The sequence below is a fragment of the Argiope bruennichi genome, chromosome 6 (genome assembly GCF_947563725.1).
Source record: "Argiope bruennichi chromosome 6, qqArgBrue1.1, whole genome shotgun sequence".
NCBI classification, from domain to species: Eukaryota; Metazoa; Arthropoda; class Arachnida; order Araneae; family Araneidae; genus Argiope; species Argiope bruennichi.
In genome coordinates, this window is record NC_079156.1 from 104,052,009 (window position 1) to 104,064,491 (window position 12,483).

General features: G+C 30.9%; 1 protein-coding gene across 1 annotated transcript in view; it reads left to right on the plus strand.

Moving 5' to 3' along the window:
* LOC129972147 (uncharacterized) overlaps window positions 1-12,150 on the plus strand; it is a 101,328-nt gene extending 89,178 nt beyond the window's left edge. Inside the window, exons 8-9 of the mRNA XM_056086162.1 lie at window positions 5,829-6,136; window positions 9,466-12,150. Coding sequence (XP_055942137.1) covers window positions 5,829-6,136; window positions 9,466-10,876 — 1,719 coding nt within the window. The 3' untranslated portion in view covers window positions 10,877-12,150. The remainder of the gene's footprint in view (window positions 1-5,828; window positions 6,137-9,465) is intronic.
* Window positions 12,151-12,483: the final 333 nt, after the last annotated feature.

Consider the following 12,483-nt stretch of genomic DNA (forward strand, 5'->3'; position numbering starts at 1 on the left):
TTCTCATCACTTGCAATCTTTCACGAATGCAATAAAATCTCTCAATAAGCATTAGCAACAATCCTCAAAAAGCATACCAAATTTATTTTTCCTCAGACATTTTATAAATTTTTGTTGTTTTCTTACTGTAACTTTAGAAGCTGTTTCTCCAGTGAAAAAGTCAGTTGAATCACGATAAAACTTCAAAAATAAAATTCCTATTTTCATGCTAGTTGCTGTACATAATAAAAAAAATTGTTTAGATTTCTGAGCAACGGAGGAAAACAACACAACCTTGACACAAACATGTTATATTTGCCTCAAATTCTGGACCCAGTTAGTCAAGAAGAAGAATTTCCAAAATGATGTACTCGATTCTTTTCATTGTGTGATGAATCTAAACTCAAAACGTACTAAAATGTAGAAATATAAGTGCCGGCATTTTTTTAAGTACCGATGGATCATAAAAATAAAATTAGCCAGTGCAGAGCACTGTATGTTTATTACCAAAAGCTTTATATAATCATGGTTATTTGTCGACATGACCCCTGTCATGATTTGAGCATTCATGAGCATTGTCATTTGAGCATCATGAGCATTCATTTGAGCATTGTCATGATATAAGTGGACCAGGTTTCCTTTATCGGAAGACAATTGCTGCCAGAGATTTTAGATAGGTCTTAACATTCTTTTAGAGTCATCTTAACCTGTTATTATTATTTTAGTACGCTAGCCAATTCTTCATGCAAAGAAGGCATGAAAATCATGCGGCTCTAAGCTCCATTCCTCAAGACAAGGAATTGGGCACAAGACTATCTCAAGAGAAGATATTGTTCAAATCGTTCGAAAGAAAATTTGATGCAACTTGTTGGCCAATCAGCATGCCAAAATTGCGATTTCGGAAGATGAATATTTAGACGTTCCTACTTCGTACTCTTTTTTTAAAAAATAAATTTCAAAGAATTTACAAACTAGCTAGGACCTTCAAAGAAACGTTAAGACCCATTTCACACCATTGGTGGTAACTTATTTTGCAGAAGATATGTAGAACTTGTTCCACCTATATGACAAATGCCCAAATCATTTCGGATATAATGTCAAAACGTAATGATGATTGTTTAGAATTTTTGGTAATAGATTTTGTTCTCTACACGTGTTCTTTATTTATATACCATTGAGCTTTACAAGAAAAAAAAAACGGCTCTCATATTTGAGGAGAAAACACGCGCCTAGTTTTATTTATATCTTTTCTGAAGAATACTATCACTTGAAAGATATTTCAGAAATATGTTACTTAAAAAACAAAATTGAAACAAATCGTCTCAGATTTCTGCGGAATTCTTTGTTGAAGGTTAAGAGGCTAATGTTTTTTTTAAAGAAATGTTTGCTAATTTGTTTAAGGTTATTGTTTTCCCTCAGAAACCAGTTTTATCTCGCATTTAATCAGACCTTGGAAAAGTAAGAGACGGAAATTGGCGTATTGTATTACGCCTCATCATGGAATTCCTGAGTAAGATTTTGAATACGATTAGAGATCAATTTTGTTTGTTTAAGAGGTGTTTTATGTCACGGAAAAAAACGAATCCATCTGGAATAGAGAGAGACAGGAACAGATTACATTTCAATTTTGCATGCCCTACTAATTTACATATTTCCATCTCTTGTTATTTCTTGAGTTATTTGAAACTGAAACCTTATCAGATCAGATCTATTGTTAAAATCATCAATAAATAAAACTGAGATAAACAAACGCTATAAAATCTCCATGAAGGTACAGAATTTTGATTGTTTTGCTTGTAATTGGCGAATGTTTGGCGTAAGCATCATTATTTAACTGAGTTAAAAGTCAATAAAATTTTAGAAAGGTAATAGAAACTGTTATGAGATTACGGGATACTTATGAGAATAAAATTTACAATTCTGAAATTCTTAATCTAAAACTGAACATAGAGGGAATCCATCTAAGACATGGTTTAAATTTCAGAGTTGTAATCCAATGATATTTACATAATTTTCTTTAATTTGTTTTAGTTCATGTTTGAATCAAAATGGTATTTTGTGACCAATTATTCATTCGTTACCGGATATGCCTGAATTTTGAAGCTTTGTTATCTTGTTTTTTCTCAATATTGATACAATATATGAAATTTTCCCAACTAAATTATCATTGACGATTAATTAAATTTTTACTCCATACAAGGGAACGCCATCTGGTGGTTAATTATTTGAAGATTAAATTATATTTATATTAATGAATTTAAAATTAAAGATTAAAATTTAGAAAATAGCTAAAATATAAATAATTTCTATTTCATAGTGCATTACTAATAAAAATGTATTTCTGAAAGTTAAACATGATAAGGCAAGACGAGTCAGCATGATTCAATTTTTGTGAATGAGCGTTAAACAATCCTAAACTTTAGAATTAATGACCCCATAAGGGGTCCTTTAATCAGAATGAGTTTAACTGACGTAGCAAGTTAGCGTTAACAAGTAGTTAAAGCCAAATAGAAGATAAAAATAGATGAAAGTGTTGTATCTAATACCAAATATGGTGAAAACGTCGCCAGATTCGGAACAAATTTAGTGACAAATTGTCAGTAGTAACCATAATGTTATGAAATTAAATTTATATTTCTTGTTTTCAAAATTTTCATTAATTTAAATGAACATAAGCTTCAATTCTTATTATTAAGAATGAGCAGGGAATAAAATGAATCACGCATATTGTGTATTGCACATATTTCCAATATATTCGTCTAAAAATAAAAAACTTCATCTTATACTAGATATATGATTCCTTGAATGCTCAGAATTTCCTTTCATAAATATCATGAAATGTTTCCTTCAACAAGGGTTGTATACATACATTTATAAGCGTTTTACTTTCATTCCTTATCTTGATACTCTATAATTACTCCATTACTGGCGTAGCACAAGTTGTGGCACAATATTGTATACAGTATTTTGCGATATTATATCATATTTTTTAATATTTTACAATAATATACAATATTGCGCATATTTTTTAATATCATACAATATTGAACAATATATGCGTGCCACTAGAATATATATTTAATATTCAACTTATAGTATTTTTTTTATCAAAAATTGTGAAATAAAATATTTTATAATGAGATAGTTAGAATAAATGTTATAATTTTTGATTACATATCAGTGCTGCTTTCAAGATGAAAATATATAAGTTGTGATTTTTGATTGAGTTTGTTTTATTCGTACTTACGGAAGTTTACATACACGAAGAAATGGAATTGTGGGGGAAAAAAAAGAGAGAGAGAGAGAGAGAAAATATATAACGATAAGATGATATAAAGGAGGAACTATATAATGACTTGGGAGTTTCGGTTATATAACGACGTGGGCGTCCTGACATAGGACTAGCGCGTCTTTACCGTGATCTGGGCGTCCTGGGTTCGAGTCTCGGTTCGGGCATGGCTGTTCTTCATCTGTGTTCTATCTGTGAGGTGTGTGAATGTGCCCCCTGTAAAAAGGGGTTGTGCAAGCGAATGTGTGACTTTCATCTTCATATGAGCCAGAAATCAGACTTCTGCCCTCGGGTGCTCAGGTGTCTTTACCCTCAGAAGCTACTGCACCCCCTTTCCGTGGTAATGCGGACACGACATCATCATCAAAAGACCTGCAGACAGTTAACAGTTGATAAATTTTGAAATTTGATACAACTTTACGATTCCGGCGTTAGAAAACGTATGCCAAATTCTTATCTATCTGATTTATTGAATTTTGACGTCGAACTACAATTTTGGAGCAACGATTTCAGGCGATTTTTTTATATGTAGCTCTTATTGGTTTCCTTGTTCTTGTTCAAATATAATAAATATTTATCTTGTTCAAATATATATAGACTAAAAGTTCATTCAATGAATGATAGAGTGAATTTATTTTTTTGAACTGAGCTTTTTCTTCGCATGCTTCGTTTAAATGAAAGTAGAAACTAATCAGTAGATCATGATTACTTAGTAGGATGATCGCCAAGGATGTTACTCTAACAAATACTTATGTAATCCGCCCCAAGAATTAACAGAAGCCCATAATTAGCGGAAAGAATTTATAATCTATTCGGCGATTCAAATAGATAATATTGATGGAAAAATTATGCAACTGGCATTGAGCCTACCAGAAGCGATCATTTTCATTCGCATGATCCTATTGGTGAAATAATATACGATGTAGTGAAGAGGCAAGGGCAAGGTCATTCTGGAGTACGAAGTGCAGCCCTTCCTTTCAAGTGTTGGGGAGTACGAATTTTTTGAACATAACACATTAGTTCTGCACAAAACCGAGCCCGAGTGTGAGCACTTGTTGATTCTACCATATTTCCTTTTATATGCGTTTACCTAAGGTATGTTTTGATTATAATTTGAAATTAAAAAGATTCAATGAGTATAGCTATTTCGTATTCTTATAAAGGACATATTCCTTTAAATTGGTAATAGATTTGGATATTTCATGTGCCATCTGTGTCTTTTATGTTGTTAAATTTTTCGGTTTGATTTCATTTCAAGGTTGCGTTCCATAGCTTTGATTTCATCGGTTTGGTTTGTCCAACATATATGTGAAAGTATCAGGATGTAATGGAATACATTAAATAGGCTGATAGATTAACTGTGAAATAAAAAGTTTTTTTTAACGTCGGCATGGTGTTATTTGTGGTATAAAGGTGTATAAAAATGCGTGGGCGTGCAGGATGGATAGGAATGCCTTTAAACTTGATATGCATTGTTGTGGCTATCAGGTGGATTTTTGAGGAAATTGGAAATAATTTTTTTACACACAATTGGTTTAATTTAAAACTTTACAGGAGTAATAATAGTAAGTGATATAGAATAAGCAGAAAATAGCATGCAAAATAAAGAAGAAGAAAGACGCGGGTGTTTATTTAAGGAAATCCTCTTTGAACAAATGTGTTCAGTTATATTTTTATATTTTCTGAAACAGAAAAATATAATGTTAGCGAAAAGAGATATTCTTTACTTTGGATGATATATAATACCAAGTAGGGATAAATTTAGATTCGATTTCAGATCCTAATATTCTTTAAAGAGAATTTAGATTGATTGCAATCGATCTTTTAGTTTCTAATGTGTGTTTTGATGTTCTTGTCATTGTTATATGCGGAATTTTGAAATTTGAATGTTTAGCATCGATTATATTCAAATTTTAAATTCATGCTATGTTAAAAAAATTTTGTTTTGAATTTCTTTTACATTTTTAATGTTTTAAGAATTTAGACATCGTAATTTCTTATTTTTCAGCGTATTTTTTAATGTTTTTGGTTGACTTTATATAATTATTAAGCACTATGTATGTTTTATAATATTCTTGTCTTTCTTACTAATTATCGCTTTTTATATCTGTTTATTGCTCACTTCGTAATGTGCTATGTAATTGGTGTTTTTCTGTACTGATTTTCTCTTGAATTTATAAATAACCTAAGTAGCACACATATATTGTACAGTATTGTATAATATTAAATAATGCAATATTTTATAATATTGTTTAATATAATATAATGTCATAAAATATTGTACAATAAAGTGCAACTTGCAGTGCTACCTGGGGTAATGGGAAAGTTCCCATTCTTCAATTCTCCACTCCCCTACAATATGAGAAAATGTCAAGAATAACGATATCTTTCTTAGAATCGTATACTAGCGCAAAAATCACATTGGAGAAATTCAATTATCCAATGCATTTCAAATTTTACATAGTATTATTGTAAAATCATATTGTTTTTCAATACCGCTTAACCATGTCTAGAATGTTCCATGCTTTCGGACTGTACTAAGCAGGTTTCGAATTCACAGGTTCCTGAAGAGGAAGCAGAGGAAGGGATGGTACCGGAGCGTTCTGGCGAGACATCTCGCACAATCCAGTACTACACAGACCCTAAAGAATTTGATGCTGTTACAGAGAAGCTACAGGAGGAATCCCGGAGATCTCGCCTCATTAATCACCGGCAAAATGAAGCAGACCTCCCGTCGGTCACTCACCGCTGGTCGGACAATGGTCACTTTGGAAGACATAAAGAAATCACAAACGATGTCCGTGGAGAGACAACAACAAGGACTAAATCCGGTGGGAACCGGATTACTATTGAGATGTCAGGAAACAGGTGAGAGAAGCGTTTTATAGTTTTAAAATGAATCACTCAATGAATCAACGAGCCATTGTTCAATCAATAACCAACAATCTATGAACTTGAATTTGCAAAATGGAATTTATTTAATTCCTAGCCGTTTGAGTAAATTCACAATGATGTCATTTTTTTGAGATAATTAGTTTCTTTATTTGTTTAGAAATTTTTGAAGCGATGGAAACATTTATAATTAAAAAGATTTTATTCGACTGTTCTTTTACTTATATAATAATCTTATGACACGTATTTCTCAATTAATTAAGTTACAAATAGTTTTATTACTAGAAAACATATTTACTGTATAGTAATACTTTTAATGAAAACTATAAAAATAGCATAGTAAGTTAAAAAAAATAATGTTGTTATCAAAAGCATAAAATACAAATTTACTTTTTCATCATGTTCTTTATATTGAATGTTTATATTAATGTTGTTTAAATACTTACCAAATTTTACAATTGCTACTATTTGTGCATTTGACGTGTGTAATAACTATAGCACAGGTTCCTGCCGATTTAAGATAGTTTTTAAAGAAATTAAAATAAAATCTATTATGTAAACCTATTATAAAACCTATTATCTAAAAAATCCATTTTTCATTCCCTCCCCCATTGAATTTCAGTTCTACAGATTTATATATATATATCAGAAACCATTTTTATTGCAAATATATTGAGAGGGAGACAAATACATTGCTGAATTTTTTTTATCCATTTCCCCCTTTAATTCTTCTTTTTCGAAACCATCATTTATTTCAATGGTTAATTTGCTGTAGCTTTAAAGAAAAAAGGCATTTCCCGTTCTTACTATAATTTTAACCCTTTAAAGGGCTATTTTTTTCTAGTCATATTATGTTAAAATATTTTTAGGCTTGAAATTAGAATAAGGAAAGGGATTCATTTAGCTTATTAGATAAATTTAATTTGATTAATTAATTAATTTGGTTAATTAATAATTAAATAACAAATCAAGAAAGCATTTTGTGTAAGATAAAGAACTGAAGCATCTAAGTTTCTGCCTTTCTAAAAAAATTTTTCAGAATTACCTACATAATTTTATATAAAGATTGATAAATTTGGTGGGAAGCATACTTCCCACGGCCTTAGGAAGGGTTAAGCGAATCGAAATTTTAATTTGAGATGAGTAAGAAGTCAAAGTAATTTTGAGTTTCCTACTCTATTTAAAATTCAAATCTTCCCTTTAGAAAAAAGTAGAATTTTATCAGATTTGATCTTTGTATACAATAAATGAACCTCACAAATTCAAAAACAAAAGAGCACTTGCAACTTTGTATATTATTATATAATTACTGCAACTAATACGAATGAAATTATACACTAAAAAATCTCGTCCAAACTTTTTCCTTTTCTCACCAGTTTAATATATCACTTAAATTACAGTAAAAACAAGGTTCTAAAATCCATTTTTGAAAGCGTAGATTCTAATATGATAAGTTCCCATAAATACCTAACGAAACTTTTCCCATGAATCACTGTTAATATGTAATCATTTAGCATTCGCTTTCATTTTTGGCGAGCATTTTTAACGCAGAAAGGGCGTGGGAAACTAGCTTCTTCAGTCTAGAGTATGATTATAATAATTTGCTTTAAGCTTGTCATCATAAAGAGCGAAGAGTTGGCGAAAGCAAACACTCCCGGGTTCACCGAAAGAGTTAAGTGCAAACCAGTTTACTTATTTCTCTCCTTTTTTGCTCAAACAAAACCAGTTAATGTCCATCAAAAGAGCAAGGACTTAGGAAGGGAAAAATAAAATTAAGCTAACAAGAGCAGCAAAGTTGTTGAAAATCCCCCCCCCCTCTCGCCTTCCCCTTCGAACAGCTGTTTTCTTTTATCCGTGATCTTAAAGGAGTTGTTATTTTGTTTGTTTTTAAGAATGCTTAGGTTTAGTTAATAATACAACATAGATGTGGTTCATGAAATAGGATTATTTTCGCCTTTTATATCAATCCTTGTTTAAGATCATTTCAAAAAATTGTTCTAACCTTAAATAAATCTATTGCAATCTTTGACTACTGCTTTTTAATTCGTCGAGAACGATCTTCAGCAAATTGTAATTAAAACTTAGAAAATTTTCATAGAGCTTTCAATTTTTTTTTAAAAAAAAATTATTATTTAATATTAGTTAGCAGAATTATTTCAAAGATTCATTTTGTTTTGATATTTTACATAGACGATTGCAGATGTGAGTATTGATAAAGTGCTAAATTAATACATATTGTATATTGTATGTTTTTATTACAAATTTAAAAAGTACAAAATTGAAGACTATAAAGGAATCTAGAAGTATTTATTAATTAATTTACTTTATTTTTTCACATTGTAGGTAATAATATTACCAAAATGCAACAAAAAAAAAAAGTTCTAATGATATTATTTAGACTATATTTAACTTTTCCTTTATTTACTTTAAAACAATACATCAAACCTGAAAGTATTTTAAAAAAAGTATTTATGGTGTTAGAATGAATTTTAAATTTCATCTTTATTCCGCTGAATAATTTAACTAATAAAGAGATAAATGTTATGCCACTAAAAAGTGATATAGAATTGATTAAGTCAATTTTATGATGCAATATAAATTTATATTAAATACAAATAAATTAACTATATATACATTTAAAATAATCAGGAAAACGTATTCCCAAGTATTTCTCCGATTTTGCCAAGTTTTATTTTAAATGAAAACTCATGGCTTGCAGATTTATCAATGGTAGAATCACATATAAAATCCCAATCTTCATTTTTGAGAGAACTCTCACATAAATTACTTTGTTATACAATTTCGTCAATAGTCAGTAAAGCCCCCCCTCCAAAAAAAAAAAGAGATTGGACCGATTTCGCACATTTTATTTTCCAGTTAATTTGAACATATTGTGAGCACACCTAACAAATAATAATAGTATGTGTTTATTCTAAAATTTAATAAAAATACTTTATTTCGTTGTAATAATCGTAAAGTTGATTAACCTGATAATTAATACTATTAATATAATGGGTAAACAACTAATCGCCGAAATCGGCTAGTATTTATATTAACTCGATTTACATTAAATATTATTTATTGATGACACGCAATTGACTATATAAGTTTAATAATATCAAATTCTCAATGAAATAGCTAATGATTCTCAATACTGGTTTAGTGATCTTATTCTATTACTCTATTTTAAAATAAGTTATATAAATTTGTTAAACAACTGCGCGATTTAAAGTATGACTATATAAATAAAGGTAATATTATGCCACTTTTATTTAAACTCTAAATCTGGCCATTTTTTAATTCAGATCTAGCCCAAGTGATTTATCGCCCAGGGATACTATGATCAAAGACAGATCCAGGGAATCTACTTTGAGAAACCGGCCTTCATCATCCAGCTGGCGCAATGAGCCTAGTCCTTCTCCACCTTATCCTCCGAGCACTCCGATTCACAATAATACACTGGGGAGATCCACGGCCTCTCCTTTCGAAGTATCCTCAAGTTCTGGATCGTCCAGATCCAAGACTCCCGTAAAGACCTTTTACTTGGGCGAGGATAATTCATACCAGAGAGATGTGAACAGCTGGAAGAAGAAAGTCAATAACAATTCCTTTACAGATGGCATGAGCTCTGCTTATTCCATTGGAGACACCAATTCTTTGGGGAGGTCAAATCTATCGGGTCATTACGGTGAACGCAGCGACTCGTTCTGCAGAATACCAAGGAGTAAATTTAACGAACCAATGAGATATGATACGCTCAATAACGGTACCGTGTATAGCAAAATATCTCGTAATGTGAAGACTGATAAGAATGTACAAGTATCTATGTCTGATGATGATGATGACAGCTCAACTTTGAAGAGAACAGGATACAGGGAACGATCTCTCAGCCCTCCACGTTTGGGTAACAGTAGAAGCACAACGACTCTTCCCAGAACCATCAAGATTACTCATGAGCAGACAAAGTCACCTTATTCAACAAATTCTTTGTCGCATTCCAAGTACTACAAATCGACAGATTCACTGCATTCTCCAGGTTACAGCAGTTATTATTCTTCAAATGATTATGGGTCTTCGAATTCATTCCGGAATTCCTCTCCTATTTATAACAATGGCTCATTCCACAAAGAAACACGTAAAAACGACTGGAACAGCTCAAACTTCAATGATACTTACAACATCAACTCGAAAAACCGAACGCATGAGATAAAGATCCACAAGACGAACAGCCATGATGTTCTTACAAATGGCACTACTTCAAGAAGAAGCAAAACAGAATCTCCCAATTGGTATAGCTCTTCTTCTCTGAAGACAAGAAAAATACCAACTTCTCCACCAGAATCTGGGTACCAATCTCCCTTTCCACCAACGCCACCATCAAGTCCTCCACCAAGAGTGATAAAGGTAATGAATTCTGACCATTATGGCAGCTCTTCTTCAATGTCGCCACCAGATTCTCCGATCCATAATTCCACAGCTTCCATCAGGAAGAAGTCAGCTTACCCCTCAGGAACAGCTTCCAGGTCCAAGTCTTCAAGTGATCTGCGTATGCCACCATTGTTCTCGCCAGAATCGTTTAGTCCACTGACTAGTCCATTAACTCTGAAGACCGTTGGAAAAAAGAGCGATAGTCCAACCCAGAAGTACTACCGAGTCAAACCAGGCCAAGATGGACAGTCTGTCGTTGTGCAAGTGCGTGACTGGAGTAAACGCTGAGCTGTGCCTTTTCTGCATTTAGATATCTAACTTTTTTTACAAAAACGAGTCAATACTTCTTTAAAATAAAATTGTACAGGTCTTTTATACTATGTTTCTTGAAGTTTAGAAGATGGCAGAATTTTTGCCATTACATATGTTGTTAAATACTGGGATCTGCTTTACTGGTGCCTCAAGCAATGAGAGAACAGAGTAAACTATGATTTAAAAAACAACTGAAATTTCTTATGGATGGTTAAAAAAACTCATGCAAGTTCAAATTTTGCTGAGATACATCATCTACAATTTATGACAAAATTGCAGAATGATGTGTAGTTTATACATGTTATGTTACTAAAGTATTAATATTTCGTCTATTATTTTTGGAGACTAACAGCTTAAATTTAGACATTGTGGTTCAGAATCTTTTCTGCATTATCTTGCCACTAATGTATATTTTTTCAATTTTATAAATACATTTTCATGTTCAGTGTTATGCACGTGCAACATGTTAGACTTACCGTGCTTAAGTATATAAGGAAGAAATGGAGAGAAACATGAAAAAAAAATGCATAGAAAAATATATTTTTAAAATACATAATTGGCGATATAAAAATTCATGGCAGCTGCCATTGTATTCGTGAAGATTTAATTGACTGTAAGATTATAAATAACAAGGGAATAGATACAAAGTATTCTATAATATATGATATTATTTTTATGTTTAAAATTCATATATTTTTGTTTAAAAAATTTCAATTTATATAAAATAAATAAAAATAATTTTTTTTATTTAAAAATGATAAGAAATATGCTACAAAATATTTTTCTGCCTATTTTTTTCAATCATATTCAATTGTCAAAAATTAATGTCCTATACATTTTGAAACATTTTTTTTTTAATATTAGCAGATGTTGCTTAATTTAAGAGTTGCTATGATAAATTGATACCGAAAACATTATTGTCATGTCTGAAAAGCAAGTTCTTATATTTTGCACTGAAAGTGTTTTCAATTATCATTATTCATCTTTCATTTATTTCATCAGCTAAAATTTTAACAATTTAAAGAGCAAGAAATTTAATATTTAGCTTCTTTTAATAATTTTTAAACACGTTCTTAATTTTCTTTTATGCTGTTTTTACTGAACGTTACGAAGCTACCAAGTGTTATGTTTATGTTACAGACTTAGAGATGTAGACATTTTTTTACTTTTTTTTGTACTATTCACAATTGTTTCTGACAGTTGGTTATTAGGATGTAACAATTAATGGAATAAAAAATGTTTAATATAAATTTTGTTTTTCCTTTTTTTCCTTTTCCAATGGTTTGATTATAAAAGAGTATCTTTAAAAATGTGATGCATTTGAAAAATAGTTTGTGAAACAACAATGATGTTAAACGCTTTTCCCATAATTTTATCAAACGTTCATTCTACAATTCTATCTTTTTCATGGATTCAATTAATGGATTGGGATACATAGGAAATAAGCCGTGTCAGTTACAATACGAAACCCAACATGCAATCTGCAAAAAGAAAAAGGATTTGACTTCATAGATGAACGCAACACAACTTAGGAACATTTGATGGCATGCCGAGTTATATTTACATTGTTACGTGAATTAATT